This window comes from Bombus bifarius, unplaced genomic scaffold, assembly GCF_011952205.1.
Source record: "Bombus bifarius isolate JDL3187 unplaced genomic scaffold, Bbif_JDL3187 scf7180000008214, whole genome shotgun sequence".
NCBI classification, from domain to species: domain Eukaryota; kingdom Metazoa; phylum Arthropoda; class Insecta; order Hymenoptera; family Apidae; genus Bombus; species Bombus bifarius.
Genome location: NW_022884517.1, coordinates 212,607 through 230,918, shown reverse-complemented (window position 1 = coordinate 230,918; position 18,312 = coordinate 212,607). Strand labels below are relative to the sequence as shown.

General features: G+C 37.7%; 2 protein-coding genes across 5 annotated transcripts in view; one reads left to right on the top strand and one right to left on the bottom strand.

The window, feature by feature from the left end:
• LOC117210989 (thyroid receptor-interacting protein 11-like) overlaps window positions 1-7,603 on the bottom strand; it is a 45,090-nt gene extending 37,487 nt beyond the window's left edge. Inside the window, exons 1-3 of the mRNA XM_033454501.1 lie at window positions 7,311-7,603; window positions 7,016-7,095; window positions 3,878-3,952 (exon numbers count right to left, since the gene is read on the bottom strand). Of these exons, the coding sequence (XP_033310392.1) occupies window positions 3,878-3,952; window positions 7,016-7,095; window positions 7,311-7,413 (258 nt within the window). The 5' untranslated portion in view covers window positions 7,414-7,603. The remainder of the gene's footprint in view (window positions 1-3,877; window positions 3,953-7,015; window positions 7,096-7,310) is intronic.
• A 276-nt stretch (window positions 7,604-7,879) lies between these two features.
• LOC117211005 (band 4.1-like protein 4) overlaps window positions 7,880-18,312 on the top strand; it is a 62,405-nt gene continuing 51,972 nt past the window's right edge. For 2 of the 4 annotated variants that reach the window (XM_033454551.1, XM_033454548.1), the window contains exons 1-2: window positions 9,715-10,310; window positions 16,582-16,775. In XM_033454551.1, coding sequence (XP_033310442.1) covers window positions 16,662-16,775 — 114 coding nt within the window. In that variant the 5' untranslated portion in view covers window positions 9,715-10,310; window positions 16,582-16,661. The other 2 variants (XM_033454549.1, XM_033454550.1) reach the window with 2 other exon arrangements.

Sequence of the window (18,312 nt, the reverse complement as noted above, 5' to 3'; positions counted from 1 at the left end):
CTACGATATTTTTCACTCTTTATATCTTGATACTGCCAACTTCGATAAACACTCAATAATTTTTTTATCCTTCTTTCATTTTCTATTTTGTTTTCTATCATTTTTAATGGTATCAGTTATTAGCGAGAAAGAAGATTAGATCGTCTCATGTTTAATTTTGAAATTGCTTTCTTGATTGGCGAAGTTACGTAACTGTTTTAGTACGGAATAATTTGTCTTCTCGGATAATCCGAACAATGTATCTTTCTAGTTAATACGAATTTAATAAACTACCTACTCTGACAATTAATTAAACTTAAAGAGTCACTCGTTCAATTTGTTTTTTCCTAAAATGTATATGCACGTCTTAACGCGTAATTATTTCGTTTTCTTGAACACGAGTAAATATTTCTTCCAATAAAACGATGTAGCATGCTTAAGATAAAAATTAGATACATGTATTTTTTACCTTTATACTATGTATTTTCGTTCATTTGTATAAAACATTCAAGTTATATATAATTTTACGAGCTACTGGTTATAAGAAAATAATCTAGCATAAAAAGTGGTGTAGCCAATTAAACATAGGAACGGAATATCTATTATGCTAAGAAACTGTAATTGAGAACTGCAGTTTTTGCGATAGCAGACGTGAGATTGTTTTTTCAAATAATTTTACGACATCAAAGAGCAGTTAAACGGACTAAGTCATCCCTACATTACGTTAATAAAAACATACAAATCGACCATTAGTTGAAAATGCGGAAATTCTGGGTCTCGATAGTCTTTTTAAATATTTATATACTATATAATTTAGCCATATATTAAACAATGTCAAATTGCTTCTTAATTGCATCAGATTCACTGAAAATACCCTACTGACTCATTAAGCCATTTATTTGCAACTCTCTGTCAATCAATTTGCATAGTTGAATATAGTCTTTTAACACTGCGTTTATGAAAAGGAATTGCAAAGATTCGTTCGATATTTCTTTATCGTTATTTTTTTTAAGAAATATTTAATCCTTAATAGCTTAAACAATGGGAGTAATACTTTCGGTACCAACAGAGTTTCCCTTGGACAAAGAAATAAAAACGCTAGCTTTCGTAAACCCTTCCACGTTCGTGTACCAAACTACAATCTTCTCGCTTTTCAATCGTTCGAATTACTATAGCGAAAATGGCACACGGAAAAAATAATCTCGAATTGGGCGGGAAACGGCAGCAAATGGGTGCTGCTCTTCATTCAGGTTGCACAACGACGCGTTACATTCGCGTCTAAACGCTTGCGTCACTTTCGAAACTTAATAACGCACCGTGGCAAGCAATTTAATGACACTCGATCGCGGATTATTATTGCGATGACCTAACAATGAGTTATCGTCTTTCGAATGTTAACAGGGTAAAAGTTACGAGTCGAAGCAGGGTACGTGCTTCGTCGATCGTGCAACTGATTCTTTACGATACGTTCATTGTCGTACGGATGGTTTCCATTTTCATGTTTCTCCCTTTTTCATTTCCATTTTGTCGAGGCGTGTAACACTCGAGAGAGACGCGTTTGTACTTACACGGTCGTTTCTGCATACATGGTTGTCGGTGGGTTCAGGGAACTCGGGTTGCTCGTGAGCTCAGAATGAAATGGTACGCGCCCAACAGCTGCGTGAAAACCACGTGAAATTGCTTTACCTATTGCGACGCAATTTTTGTTGTTACGTTGGTTATGGTAAAAGAACGTCGCACCAGGAAGCTAATGAATATTATTCAGGAATACATTTGTAAACGGAACTCGCGTACTGCCTGCTATTCCATTGATAGATGGAACGCTGAATAATTTTCAAACGCGTGAAATGCTTCTTTCAATGTTTTATGCTTGTTTTACGAGACAGCGAATTAAGAAAGTTTGTTGTAACTACGGTAATGCTATTAAGTGCCACTGATTTAATATTAATTGTATATGTAGGATAAGTCAACGTAATTGTTAAAAATTGTCCAATGATTGTATTCTTCCCTATTTAAGAATGTAAATATAATAGGAAAAACAAAATATTAGAATCAAAAATTTTTCGTTTATTTATTAGTCTTTTAACTATCTACATATTAGATTGTAATGAAAATTTGCTACAATATACGTATGCGTTCTTTGAAACACGAAGTCAGTATTATTCTTATACATCTATCGCATCAGACTGTACAAAGTACATATTTAAATATGTATCATTATTTATACGTATATTTCTTTCATGTTACATACAACGAAAGCTGTCTCGGTTTGTATACCAAGAACGCTTTTAGTTCCAAGAATACCGCAGCAGAAGAGTTAACGTTAGAAACGTCACTTGCATCAGAATGATACATTGCTGAATTAGCGACAATTAGGGATAATTATTTTCATTACACATAACTATTTGATCTGAATTAAACACGTATATTTTCTTCTGCATAAAATATGTGTATAGCAGATTTCTCCAAAAACTTGGATATTTCTAACGTTAACATTTTCGCCGCGTAATTAATTACGTATTGACTTCAGCTACTCTTAACAAGTATCAAGTTCAAAAAAAGGCTGTTTAACTTTTTTTGCACTTTTTTACGTTATTATCATATACATATTTCATTATTGATTTTTACGACGAAGGAGAATAGAGCCAAATTCCCTAACGACCAGAGATAAGCGTACAAGTTGAGTCATTAATTTAGACGTTAATGCAGTTTGCAATTATCTGGAAGTAGCTTTTATAAATACTAATTAAAGATGAAGGCTATTTCAGAAAATGGATAACTTATTTCAAATAAATCGCATTAGAATCCCGTAAAAGTGGCACACAAGTAAAAGAAAAAAAAATAGTACGAGATACAAGAATATATATTTCAGAGTGCGAAGAGAATTTGTAAGCCAATACAAGTATGTACATACTTAGCGAAGTTTTAAGCGTCGTGTATTACCGACGACGCGTGTGGAAGCGTTGAGTGGAGTAAAAGAGCGCGAGGCGTACAAATGAAATGCGAAGAAGAAACAGTGTTTAGCAGTTTTGTATCTGCCTCATCAGCTGCTACTCAGCATTACACAGCGTGCACGGCAACAGCAACGGCAGTGACAACGGCATTGGCAACGGTAACAGCAACGAAAGCGAACCGATCGAGACCGATTAATTACAACGAATGAAAGTTCGTGGAAATGTATGTTCAACTGTACTAATTAATAACGATATTTTGAAAGTATTACTTTTCCTCTCATCGAACTGGTACTATATTAAATGCAATAAATTGGCGTTGAATATCGGACCATATAATAATACTTATATTATGCATGAATCAAACGAATTGATTAAAGATCCTCTATTAATGTTTTGGATATTTGGGCAGTTGGAAGTAAAACATAGAGTAAAATACTACGGAATACATATACGTGATAATTGATAGATACTTGTAAAGTCCGAATGTGCCGTAATTTTTTCAGCAAACGTTACGTTTTATATCGGTAAATTTATATAGGCCTCGCTATTCATAATGAACATAATTGCAGAATTCCTGGCAATTATTAGGTTTCAATGAAATAAATGTGGAAAAATCGAAATATATCGATGAAACTGATTTTTCTGGTAACTTATACGAACACAATTACCTATGGATACTGGATACTTAATTAACGTTATTGCTTAGCGTTCAACCTTATTATATTCTACTTTTTAAACTAAACTAACAACGTGTTATTACTGAGCCATGAATGCATATAAAATCCTGCAAAGAAGATTATCCTAGCGTTGAATATGCAAGTTTGTATAAAAGAAGACAATATTATTCGAAGTTTTCCGTTAAAACGTGTCCACATTCCTAGTGGAGTTTCTCGTATAACCTTGTATAATAGTATTAGTAAGAAATTAAGATTTTTGAAACTCACCGAATCCTTTGGTTTTGCGTTTAATTCGACGACAGCCTTCTGGAGTTCACAGTTCTGCCGTCGTAGTAGCGAAATCTATGCAAAATGAGATAAGTAGTCTTTAGTAGTATTTTAATACTCCTAGCATAGAGAATTAAACATAATCATAATCGCTGAAATTATTTGCTGTCTAATTACATACATATATCGAGTTACATTCCTGGCGCAGATTATGTATTGATATCGGAACGCGATAAATTCAAGATACCCTGGATTGTTTCTTGATTAAAGAATACTCGATACTCTGAAAATGAATTTCTAAGCTTAATTAGTAAAGTACCACAAACTATCCAAGTTAGAACGGATTTTCATCGTGATCTAACAATAAAAAAATGATAATGTTGAAATTTTGAGAAGCGAGTTTGAAGATTATTCGTGACGTGTTCGATAGCTATAATGGCGTCAAAAGTATTTATTTTTGGAACTCGATGATTTTGTTGAAGCAGCAACGAAAAATCGGTATCTTCTAACCTGAAGGGGAGCGAAGAAAAAAATGGAGGGAAAAAAGGAAAGTTGACATGGGGAACGTGGTAATCACGCTACGGACTTAAATATTGGTAACCATAATCAGAAGGAAGTCCGGTGGTACGCCGTGGGTATACGAACCGTACGATGAGCGTTTCTGTTTGCCTTCCTTATCTCAGGTTTGCGCTGCGATAACCACCACCAAACCCCTTCTTCAAACGTTATTTCACCTATACGGTTCACAATCTTACTACGAAAGCTGGGAGCAACGAAAGTGAAACGATTTGAAACGTTCTAAATCGACCACAAGTAATGCGCTTAAATGGTTAGATACCTTTTTCGAGTTATCGATAGTTTCTAGACCTGTAAGCATAGTTTTCGACGAAGAAATATTTTATGAAAAATAACGATAATTTGATAAGCCTGCTTCAGAGAAAAATATGAAAGGAAAAATGAATTTTGTGATATTTAGAGATTTTGGTGATTACAACGGAATAATAATGTCTATTTATTAATGTTTTCTAAGGGTTTTTATACACATAGAGTTTAATGTGAAGTTTGTTATTTACAAGTACATCTTTTATTCAAATTTCAATAGAATTGTTAATTTAAAAGAAGATATCAACAAATTTATCGAAGTTATATAATCTGCTGTAAACATATCTAGTAAGTGAGTTAATTTAGAAAAAAGATACAACAAATTTATCAAAGTTATATAATCTACTGTAAACATATCTAGTAAGTAAGTTAATATAGAACAGCTTTAATATAAAGTTTCGAGGAAGAATTTAACGAAAGTATCATTAAAACGTTTCGATATGAAGCTTTATAAAACAAACTGAACGAAAAAACCAATAAAGAATACGCGATCAATCTTTATAATTACCATCGTATTCGATCAAAGACACTCCCTAAACCATGTAGTTTATATTCTAGGAACACGGCTCGGATATCGAACGTTAATATTGGAAAACGATATTACGATTCCAGCAGGTTGATAACACGATTAACAGATGCTTCAGAGTTTCAACAGTTTTATACGCCTGCACTACCATAATAGTTACGTACAATTTTGATGTAAAATATAACTTCATTTTCTATGATCATACGTGATAACGAATGTAATGATTTACGAAATTAAAGAACGACTGTCTAAAACACATAACGGTTCAATAAGACAAAACACAATTATTAAAAAGATTAATACAATTGCTATTATTTATCATAAGCTCTCGTAAATTATAAATCCCTAATTGATGTTACATTGAAAATTTTCCTTGTTTTCCATGTAATTCGCTCTGTATACAAAAAAATAAAACCCTGCTCTTCGCCACCCAAATTCTTTGTCTTTCCCTCCTGTCTTCGCATGATTAATTAGTCAATTCATTTTATCGTATAAATTCCACCCTCTCTAAAGCTCTTTCCACCTATATATGTACATATGTACATACATATATATATAGTTGCGCGATCAATTTACGAATAGTTGCGTTTCGTGGCAAATACACGGTATCTCCCAGGTATGACGTAAAAGTCAATCGGTACGTTAACATTGCAACGTTATGCATATAGGTATTTCTAAAGAAGGTAGAGGGCATAGGATGCGAGTATTGTTAATGCAGAGCCAAAGGCTTTGATATCGCTATCTATCGGTTCCTAGAACAACAGAGGGTACCGTCCTGAAGCTTACCACAAAAGCACGAACAAACGTGATGCACGTTTTCGGTCCCTTATGCTTCCACAAATTGTCCGCGATAACAGACCGGAACGACGTGACCGTGCAGACTTCAATGACCCCTCTGCCCCCCTTCGCTATCCCTCCCCTGATGAAACTATTTTTGCACAATAGAACGATTGCTGTTCGAAGGTCGAACATGTAATATTTTATGGAAGCAATGCTACAATACCCAGGAAAATGGAATATTTAAGCTCTTTCCTAGATGAGTTTTTAACGAGAAAGACGGGAATTTAAAGTGTAAAATGTCATGAAATCGAATGGTATTTTTTTTCTTTTGAAAGATTGGCAAGAAACGATGTCATTATTTTTCTTTTTTTGTTTAATGCTCTAAAAAATATTGTAATGGTATCGCTTTATTACGTGAAAAGTATGATTGATAGCTTATGTAATAAAGGACAGCTTCCTATCGCTCCTTGTTGAGAATTGAAAGGATTCGGGGTTGGTGTCATATGAGATAAGGTAAACGTGTTTACATAGTACTCAATCCCGTTTAATATGGAAAGCAACATCTGTTAAAATAATTCCAACTGCAAGGTAACTGTGTCCTTATCGAGGTAGTCAACATCTGCGTATATGTAAAGAATTTGCAATAAAGTATGTTATGCGATCGATTAGTAGAATCAAAATTAGTACAATGTTAGAGATGCCATGAAAATATGAGAACTTAGTAAAATACAAAAATAAATACACTCAAGACAATTTTTTACATTTAACGAATTACCATTTTCAAAAAATTGTCTATCGAATATTACATATTGCAGGACATTATGTATTTGTATATTCCATATAACGATATTTTCAATGACATTCTTATGCAAGGCTAAGACAGTTAAAAACACATATTAATAAATTAATGAATTACTAATCAGCAATTTAAAAATCAAAATTATACTTACTTCAGCGTCTTTCGAGTTGAGTATTTCTTGCAATTCAACGCATCTTTCGTTCGCTTCCTTTAATGCTTTCGATCGTTCGTCTATGCAAAAAGATTATAATATTATTTGTAAATGATGAAATTGTGAATAGTTGTATTCGTCATTTTATATCTTTACGATTCGAATTTCCCGCCATTACGTCACGCACTCACTCGATAAAATAAACTCTTACATTGACAGTCGTCAGTAATTGACGTTATGTGATACTAGGTTATGATTTACATTGATTACATGATTCAGAGATGATTGTACATACCTATTTCCTCTACTATACCCTCCGATAAGACTTCCTTTGTAAAGCTTGTTAACTGTCCCTTTAAATTCGACAAGCTAGGCAGTCCGTCACCGAACCACGCCATTTTCCACGTCGACACTTATCCTTGAGTGTACTTTTTAAAGACTATATGAACACTGTTTTTCAAACTTATATGCACTGCATATTTTGACAAAACTACATTACTTAACGGCATAAAAATATCAAAACATGAACTAACAGGAACCTCGCACGTAGTAACCTTCGCAAAACATACAAGTTTAGTTGCGAGCATTGTCGGCAACATTACGTAAAAAATTACTAGATTTCTCGGGACCTTTTCAGCTTAAATAGTAGTGTACCATATGGTGGTACAAACTCTGATCTATTGAAATTGTTATTGATATTCACGATATACTGTCTCCTTTTATTTTGTTCTGACGTTAATAAAAACAGTTTGCTAATTCAATCAATAATGTTACAATGTTATCACAGGAAAGCATATACATAATTTTATCGAGCGACTTTTCTTATCGACGAACTCGCTTTTTAGTTCTTTAATATATCTAAAGAGTGCAGTATTAACGACTGAATTTGACACTTTTTTGAGAGAAACATTTTAGAGTAGTTCTTGTGCGAGCAATTCCAAATCGTTATGCGCAATATAATATCATTAACTAGAAGAATGATAAGGTAATTGATATCTCCTTTCTATTTGATACAATCAGTTTAAAATCGTTTTGATTTTATCGAATATTATATAAACCTACGACGACGTTTTAATCAGTGAAGTAATAATATTTTTATTATATTTAATATTAACCACAATATTCCGGTGTTTATCTAATACGATATTGCATATGCGTTGTAGGTGAATGCGTAAATATTTTAATAAACGTCATTCGGAATGTTCGAAATACATATTAATTCATGGTAAGATCTGGAGAAGAAGCGCCGGAATCGTTTGAAAACGCTACGGTTGTTCCACGAAACATGCACCTGTAACACCTGTTTTAAATAGGACGCTCTCGCGTCAATTTACTTTATCGTTCCCTGGCAAATAAATTGTCCAATTTCTCTACCCAGTTTGATAAATGTTAATTCGAGAATAAAAAATCTTCTCGGAACGGCGTCGAGGCATACCATTTTGAAAAGTGATAAAGTTTTCGACACAGATTGTTCTAAAGGAACCTTTTTTCTGTTTTACCTCTTTTTTCTTCCTTTTCTTTTCGCTCTTTTAATTCACGTGTCGCGTATTGCCTTTTATTTTTAGGAAGTCAACCCGATTGCATGGGCATTATGGAGCAGCACCTTTTTACGGGGCTTCCTTTCTCTGCGGCGTGTACCAAAGTATTAGGAAGAATGATGGGCACGAGGCCGAGATCTTCAACGGAGGAAGGTGAGTAGCGGTTGAGAAAGGGACAGACGCTTCGCTATGCTGTGCTTACACGCAGTGCCGTATCGTTTTTCTCGAGTACATGAGAGTAAACGGACTCGTTTTTAGTTACGTGAAAAGTTAGTTACAGTTCTTCTGCTAATAAGTGGTTATTTTTTTCCATTGAAACAAACGCTGTCTTTATTTTTCAATTACATGTAACTTTCAAATCACATGTAGATTTTCATTTTATTAGAATTTTAATGTATTTTAAATTCTATAGAATGACAGAGAATTAATAGTTGATGATTTAATTATTACCACTTTTAAAGATCGTTTACTTAGTGCGAAGATGATATAATTCCCAAATTACACACAGTTCATACTTTCGTGGTAGGTACATAGGAAATAAATCAGTAGTCATTTAAAAGAATAAACAGCTATTTCAATAATTCCTAGTTATATAATAACTTAACGAATAATTTCTTAGAAACAGGCGATTTCATAATTTTCAAATTAGAAACTAATAAGAATATAATAATATAATAAATAGTATAATAGCATAAACTACAACATGATAAACGAACTAATACAATAATGTATAGTACAATAATGAATGTCTATATGAATATCGATTTGCATTGGCAATAATTCTTCCATCTATCTGGCAATTATGATTTATTTCGAAACTATCTGATTCTGGCAACAGGTCCGGTGAAAAATTTGCGCTGTCGATTTAGGCTGGCTGCCAGTGGAATCGGTCGTATAATCGCAACAACTTAACCAAGTAACAATCGGCGTTGAAAAAGTTTTGGTGGTCGCGTGACGCGCCGCAGTTTCAAACACGAAAGGAAGAAGAGGGCTGAGCTCAACGGGCAAAGGAAGAGTCCCGAGTGGCAAGCTACGTCACTGTCCACGCGATCACGATTAACAGAGTGAACAGCACGAGACGTCTGAGCGCGCGAGCAAGACGGAACGCGTGGCGAAGGAAAGGTAGAGGAAAGGAAAGGCGCGCAAGGTAAAGGCACATCTGAATCCTACGGTTGACTCGGCTCAGTCTGATCCGAGCCAAGCCACTGCCCTGGCACGACGTTGCTCGCTCTGTACGCGGTTGTATCCGCAGCTATTCTTCGTCCTGCTCTTGACACACAGCACGGCACAGTGCACTCGGGGCCGCGGTCTAATCCACTGGTGTCATCGATTACCGATCCAACTTGCTTCCTACGCATCGATTCTCGCTGCGCGGTCAGTTTAAGCCGTGGCGAGCTCCCGCTCTCGCCGAGTTCGCCCGACAGACAAAAATCACCGCCCGATATGTCACAGTGCATGCACCAGCACCGTGTCGATTGGTTCACGCGCGTCCAGTGAACCACCGACGGCGCCTGATTTCCTTGGCTTGGCTTCGCTCGTCGCACGGTTTTTGTTCGGTTTTTCGTTTTCGACGTATATACGTATAAATAGTCTGCGATTCGTGACTCGTGCGCGCGTTTGTCAATACGGAGACGTTTTATGGACCCGGCGGTGATTCGACACACCGGAAGTGTGATGATCCTTCTAGCGGGACGTGCTGCATCGATCAACGCGGCGACAGCGTACCTTCGATCTGGGATCTAAGTTTCGCGGTCAAGGTGTGTATCATTCAACTCTGTTCTTACCAACTTTACCTCCAATCTTACTTTCTTTTTTTTCGTTCTATCTTTTGTAATCTCCTATGGTGCAAACGCTTTTGTTTCGACTTGACATTCAACGTATCATATCGATATCGACCGCTGCTTCTTAAACAGACGTTTCGTTTATTATTTCGATTTCTTTCTATTTGGTGTGCGAGTTCTTGCAGTTAGGTTTTCTTTATCTGTTTGTATTCGATGCGATAATATTCCTGATACTTCGTCACAGTGTGTTTCTTCCCTTTGTCTTATCAATGAGCGAACGATAAAAGGTCCAGGCACGGGCAATGGGAAAAATTGATCGGCGTAATTTAATGCCTCCTTAAAGCCGATCGACGAATGCTTAATGTGGGACGAGAACGCACTTCGCATTCTATTCTGAAACGTATCGTCGACGTTCGTGTCCCTTCCAATGCTGCTTCTGAAAACGTCTCAGATAAATGAAACATTTTTCCCGCTTCTTTACGGTAGACAATGGGCTATTAGCTGTAAGCACCAATTATGGGGCTGTACGAGCGCGCTTCTTTTTCCCGAATAGTTGTGTACGAATAAAGTAAGGGGGATCGAGGGAGTCGCGTCTTCCGTCGATGTTCGTAGAAGATGAGGCTAGACGAAACCGGAAACGAGGCTCAGAAGAGTCAAAGGACGACTCCATTCGTTCGTTTTGTTATGCGAGACTCTATCCCGTAGGCTTGACTGGATTAATCAGACAATGCAAGTCCGTTTGTTTTTGTTCTTTTCACCGTTGCTTCGATGTAGTTATCTAAATTCTATTTTTTACTTAACCGCCATTTGGTATCAGTTGATCATCAATCGCATAAAGTGACCGTTTCTCTCGAATAAAAATCTCGAATTGAAAAGGATAAAGGAGAGCGAGAAGCGAAATCGAGGCCGGCGCTCTATCGTTGCCGATATTTACACAAGAAATTGCAGCTTCGTATCGGTTAACTGCATCAGTTTCAAGGAGCTTGTTTCGTTTAACGACTACACGGCATGTAGGACGTCGCAACCAACGGAACAAAGTAATCGTGACCGTGGTGTCCATTCACGAAATATCATTGGCCGAGCCCGAATTTCGTGAATCGAGAAGGAGAACGAGCGATTCGAGCTTATTTCTTTCCTTTTTTTTTTCTTTTCTCTTTCTTGTTCTGGAAGGGTATCGTGTCACAGTCGAATAGCAAAACGGACGCGTTAATCTAACAAGGCAGGCCCGTCTGCAATTAATTCCGCAATAAGGGGCAACCGTGTGGCAATTTGTTAAGCTTCGTCGGTTTCTATTATCCCGGGTCAGATTCGGGAATTCTGGATACAAAACCTGTTTCACCGATGCATCGAGCAAGACATTGGAGCTCGCGTTCGCCAGGGTTCAACGGCACTCGCCACAGTTCGGCACATTGAACAGACATTTTTCACCGCGATACGAGGACGCGAGGTGTACCTTGGTCTCTTGACCTTCTGCCGGAGCGACTTGTCACGGGCGTCTATCGCTCGAAAGTTTCTGCTTCTACGTGACGGGAAACAATTACATTCGTCGCCACAGAGAAACGATAGACGGCCAGAACCACACCTGACCTTGATTTCTGTAGATCTATTACTAAAAAAAGATATAGGAGAATATCAGTCTTAGGCAGTCGCGTTTAGAAACGTAGGCGTATTTCGTTAGGAGAAAGTACTATACGGTTTGGATAACGAGGTACCAAGACTGTGTGATGGCTGATTGATTAAGGTTAGGCATCGACGATAACACCTCAAATTAATAGGTCGACTTTTCAGAAGGAATTTTAATAGTTTGATGCGGCTAAGAAAATAATATTGATTTCTTAATTGCTACGCGAGGATTATTCTTCTGTCAACTTTATGTTCGTATGAATACTTTGCGTGAAGCGAGCGAGAGTGTAACATTAACGCCAGAGTGGTTTGTTATGTTTAATTCGCAGCATGATCTCGTGGATATCGGATTAATTTTAATATGTTAAAGTAGCAGACTCGATTCGTATGTCTGATCGACTCGAGTGACCTGATTCTTACCACACGATCAAAATTCAAGCAACGAGCTTCGAAAGTCTCGCAATATTCTTTCCCAACCCCATCAGCTTCAACGGCCGTTTTGCAAAAATCCACGCACAATAACTTATCTTGATTGTACGTGAAAGACACTAGATTTCAGCTGTGTTCGATTAGAATTCGACATCGAGACGCTGGTACGCGCGGCGTGTACGAACGAATAAAATAATTCATCAGGCGGCGTGACAGCGGTGAACGGCGTCAGCTAATGAATAATACGTGAACACGTTCACAAAACCGCGACGATCGCGGCGAGACGATGGCGCGAGCCAGGAGGAGAACGCACCGAGGGTGCAATAGCACTCGGGAGCGTGAACGCGTTACCAGAACCTAGAAGGCTACTTTCCAAACGACAGGATACCTTCGGCATTCAAAGCTTCTCTGAAGAATGCGAAGCACGAACCATTAATTTTCTTAGCGATTCGTCGAGCGTAGGGACATTCTTCTCAAGGGTTGATATATTGCGCGCTGCGCCGGTCAACGTTCACGCGTAATTTTTAGTTGAGTCCAGTTTCGAAGAAGGGGATGGACAGAGAGATAGCAGACCGAAGAGAAAAGAGAGGAAAACAGCCCTCCTACTGTTTACGAACGTTCTTTCTCGAATCGAAAACCAACCACTCGAACATTGTAAAACGAACGGACAAATATTCAATTGCAAATCACCGCGATTGAAATACATTGGATGGATGGCGAAATGGTCGGAGTCTCGCGGCGTAATTTTGCGCCGGCTTAATGAGTTTAAATATTTAAATTGCACCGACGTGCCAGTCCAACGGGAAAGAAGTTCTTCGATGATTTACCCTCGCCTATATACTGGCGCATTTATCAATACACCCTTGGATCCTTTTTGCAGTGTACTCACGATGCACTCGCGGCGTACATGCACTCATCATGGCGCGGCGCGGCGCGGCGCAGCGGCTACCTTCGCTTTTTAATCGGTTCGTTCGGCCGTGCATCACCGTGACCTACGCGAATAGCGTCGCGATATAAATAGCCTGAGACAATGAGATACCGTATCGTGAATATGTTCTGGCTGAATTGCAATAATGGTGTGTGCTTTCGGTGTCTTGGTAACCGGGTTTCATGAGAGATGCATTGTGTTGAAGAGCTGTAGGCGTTTCGATTTTAAACGAGACTGAAAAAGTCGTGGACAAATGTTTTAACGTACCTTTAGATTTTAATAATTTATGTAATTTTGTAGTTTTATATATACAAGTATTGAAGGTATCAGACTGGAAATTTAATATAAAACGTATAAAGTTATACCGTAAACCTCGTAGGTTTCGAAGAATTCAAAGTACCGTAACTTTTCCCCTAATTTACTATAATTGGATCAATGTTTTTATTTAAAAAAATTACTTTCCTTTAAATCGATGATAATGCAACGATCGTCACACTTTATATTACGTGTTTCAAACGTTTTAAAATATGTACAATTAAACTCGCAACGTCTTGCGACGATCACCAACTTCTGCAACTCGTTTCCTGCTTCTGGCTTTGTATTAATATTTCCATCGATAGTTAAATATATTCCATCGATAAATATGGAACACCCGCATCGCGATAGCGAATGCCGCCTCTCATCTCCATATCGATTTCCTTGGCTCCAGGAGGTTTTGCTTGCTAGTAAATTTTTTGCAGCCTAGCAACCAAAGTGGAGATGCATGCCAACAGGTCTCAAAGCGATGGTATTTTAAGTGACAGCCACTCGTATAGTATTAGCGCGCGTACATACTACATACACGTGGGTTACCGCACGGATGAGCGCGCGTCGAATAGTCAGGCGATCGTATTCGAGATGTTACTTACGTCGGAACTATGAGCTAACGGTACAGACGAGTAGCCGAACGGCGAGTAGCGAGCTGTTTACGATTTTTTAGAGTCAGAGTAGGAAGCACACCTCGCGGTTCGAGGCGTTGAAGATAAATTTGTGATCGTCTAGTTATAGTGGATCGGTTATGCTCAGTATTGTTGTCCAAACTTTGCCAGTAAAATGATTCGCCGATTCTATCTATTGCCTTTTGCGTCAAGATTTTTTTTCTAAATTCTGTTTTTGCTGCAACGACAATGCGCAGCGTTAGTATCGCTAATCACTATCGCACTAAACTCATAAAAAAAATTATGTTACATCTTGGGTCTCTTCCCTGTAATAGAATCCCACCTGTCGCATTGGATTAAAAAAATTATCTGAATGATTATCGGAGACCTGTTGGCATACGTTCGAGAGGATTTCTGCTAGTGGAGTGCTAGTGGAGGAGTGCTGCTAGTTTGGCTCGTGTATAAACCAGAAGACGAATAATTGATATTCACGTTATTCTATTTCGTTGATTTATCGAGTAATTTAATTGATAAGTTGATTTTCACTACAGCACGCGAATATTTAGTTTGGCAGAGGATCGACGTCGGCGATACACATCGGCGGCATGTTTGAATCTCAGAGTTGTATTTCGGTATTCGGTACGTTTAACCGAGTTGAAACCGGCTGGCACTGTTTCAGCTGCGCCGCTCCGCATCGTACGGATTTTACACCGCGTCGCCACGATATTTGTTACTTGAACTTGTTATGTAAATAATGTTTATAGCGCAGTATAATTATGCGCGGGAAAGAGGCGTGCATAAATTTGCTTGATATACTTAAAACGAATGCGTCGATGGAGCAGGCCGTTTCGAGATTTGTGTACCGTAGAAATTTGCATTGTAGATAATTTATCGTGCTTAGCACGATCGCGTGATGTATCTTAATGGTATGGAAGCAGTTCTCACTTTGAAACACCTCGTTGACTTTTCATCGGACCTATTTTTTTGTGTTGTTTTCGCGGAAGGACTTCTCGATGTTCGCCTAGGTTCTAGATGGTGGTTGTCGTTTTAAAGAAAAAGGAAGATCGAACGTTGCAGGAGACGAAGTGATCGAAAAATCAACTTTTCCTCTTAGCAACTTTCGATCTTCCTCGATCGTGTCTGGATGTCATAAATCACGAAATCAATTGCACCGAGCCAATCATTCTACTCTTATACGCGTCTTTTTCGACGACGTTTTGAACAAAGATGTAGATAATTCAACTTCGTTTCATGTCCTCCTTTCTCTATTCCTACTCTTTTTCCTTCGCTTTTTTCCTCGTTTTCTTCTTGTTGTTCACGAAGTCGACTCTATTAGTCGCACAAGCGTGTCCCGTTCATGGATCTTATGGAAGACACAAGATAAGTATCTATCTGATTAACGATCAGATCCAGCGATATCCTCCTGGTGACTGATCAACGAGTCAGTTTTCTTTTCGACCAACCTTTGCCATACGAATCGTTAGGCCATCGAGCCTGACGCTTTTGCGATTCGTTAGTGTTTCATTATTCTATTGTCGCGGTGGACATGTAATTCCCTTAGGTTCAAAAGCATTAGTTAATTCGTCCACTTATTCATTCATCGTACGGGGCAATTTTAATTGGTTTCGTTGAACCTACGCCCATTGAACTCGCATTTGAAGAACTCCGAACGTTTTCAGGTTTGCTTCATTCATCGCTCCGAATCGCAGTGAATTATTCGTCGGATATTAGTTTATTTCGTTTATTAATTGTATTTCTTATTTTAGCAGAACAAGCATTGAACAAGTATTCTGGTACTGCAAATATATTGATATTATAACTGAGTTAGTATTTAATAAATGATTATTCGAGCGTGTTAGATTTAGTCATTGTGTGTTATGTATTAACACGGTGAAAACTTATTTCAGGGGAATGTAATATAGATAGAAAATTGTAGTCTTAGTGAATGATTGCGATGCAATTTATTTACAACGGAGACACCTTCCATTCGTCATTTTTTTGTAATTGAAATATAAATTGATCATTTACATTCGTTAAAATTTCAACGAATTCCCATTATTACTTTTAATATTTGATTAAACCGATTTTTACTTTTCGTTGTATTTCAAAGATCTATTAATTATTTTAAGTATAAAAATTAATCCTACGGAGGCTGTATTCGATCGAAAAATTATTCGTCCCTTTTAAAAAAGGACGCGCGTTACTAAGCGCGTAAGGGTTAAATGTCTCGCAACTTTGGTCTTTGGTTCCCCGAGATTAGATCGATTACATCGTGTTCGTCTGCATCAGTGTATACGAGCTGCAACGGCGATAGTTTTGATCGGATTACAGCGTCGTCCTCATCTTTCAGGATGACCGAAACCGATGAGCGGATGAACGAGTAAAGCCAGGAAGGAATCACAAGGGAAACGAGGGCTGCCGAAGGAAGAGATGGTGGTGGAGTGGCTCTGCCCTGGACTTCGGCCGGCCGGAAGCCGTAGGCCCCGTCTTCTTCATTGCAAAGTGATACTTCTCGACGAACACGAACTACTGCAAGATGTTTTGGTGAGTTGCTATCCGATCTTTTGTCTCTTTTAATTAGAATATTCATTGACTTGGATTTCGATGGATACCCATTAATGCCCTTCCGCGAGCTTCATCTATTTACGATAGCGAGTAAGTACATGCATTACGATCTCACATGTAGTCGCATTGCGACTACATCGTTAAATTATTCTTACGAGAAATTAATCGCGTCTTTTTATGCACAACCTAGTAACAGCGCGCAGAAATTTCGTACACCCACGCTTAGGCCTTTTCTGGCAATAGAAATCAAGTATATAAAAGGTGGGTAGGCGATGTGGGCGAACTTGTGTCGCAAACGTGTGTTCCTTTTCGCGTGTACCCTTAACAATAATTTTATGTCCGACAAAAGTGTCTTTTTCGTGCTGAAATCAAATCGCGATACACAATATCCCTTAACACTGTGGTTTGCTCTACGGACAAGCTAAATTAGTGTAGGTACTGAATAGAATTACCATCTTACATTTCTCAATTTTCTTTGAAGCCTTGAAGCATATGAGAAAATTTGTCGTACGAGTGTACTCAATGAAAGAATAATATTATATTATGGGGTTGTTATTATATTATTTTTAGAATCATGAAACAGAGGAGATGCATATGTTGTACGTGTAATAATTCGCTACATTACATATTTCCAGCATAGCATGATTTGAAGCATAAAATATGACTTATCTTTAATTTTATCCATTACTATTAACAAGATAGATTCCGCCTGATATTATTAATGCTTGAACGGGACTTCGGACGAACTACTTCATGTTAACATGATGAAAATACGTTATTTCACGTTATCTCCTTAATATAACATGGAATGTTGCAAGCAAATTGCACAAGATTCTAAAAGGCAGGAAGGTATTCCAATTACGTTCTGAACGTTTCCTGTTTCCCGGGGTTTAAATGCGTTTCGTAAAAATAGTAAATAATTTTCAAGAGACCCCGCTTTATTTCAGTATTTAAGAGCTCCATCACCAAAAGTGGGCAATATTCGTCTATTTTAGAATGATTATCGGTTCATGGGGCAATTTCGCACAGACGCGTCACGTAATGAACATGGTGTTAATTGCTTTTGCCCGTAGATATTGCGTTGTTGTTTCGTAATTGTCTATCTGCTACAGATATTCTCTTTCGATATGATTTACCTGACTATCTGGCACTTTCATCGATGAAAGTGATATTTCCTCACATCACAAGAATTAAATAAAATTGTTGTTTTTATCTGAGAAGTGGTACGTTATTACATCAGAATTCGTAAATTTCCCGTGCGATAAAATATAAAGTTTGTTACTCTGGTTTGTTGGATTGTTTCGACTGAATCTGTGACTTAATATTTTAGAATAAACATAGTGTAGGAAATAACGACAGTGAGAAAAAATGCGGTAATTCAGAAAACGGAATGTAATTTTTCTTTGATTCTCATTAGCGCATTAACCGTTTGATGAATTTTTTTAGCGAATACGTTGAAATCTTAACGTTAGTTTGCAAAAAGGTGTAGAGTATTAAGTAACGGATGTTTTGCTAA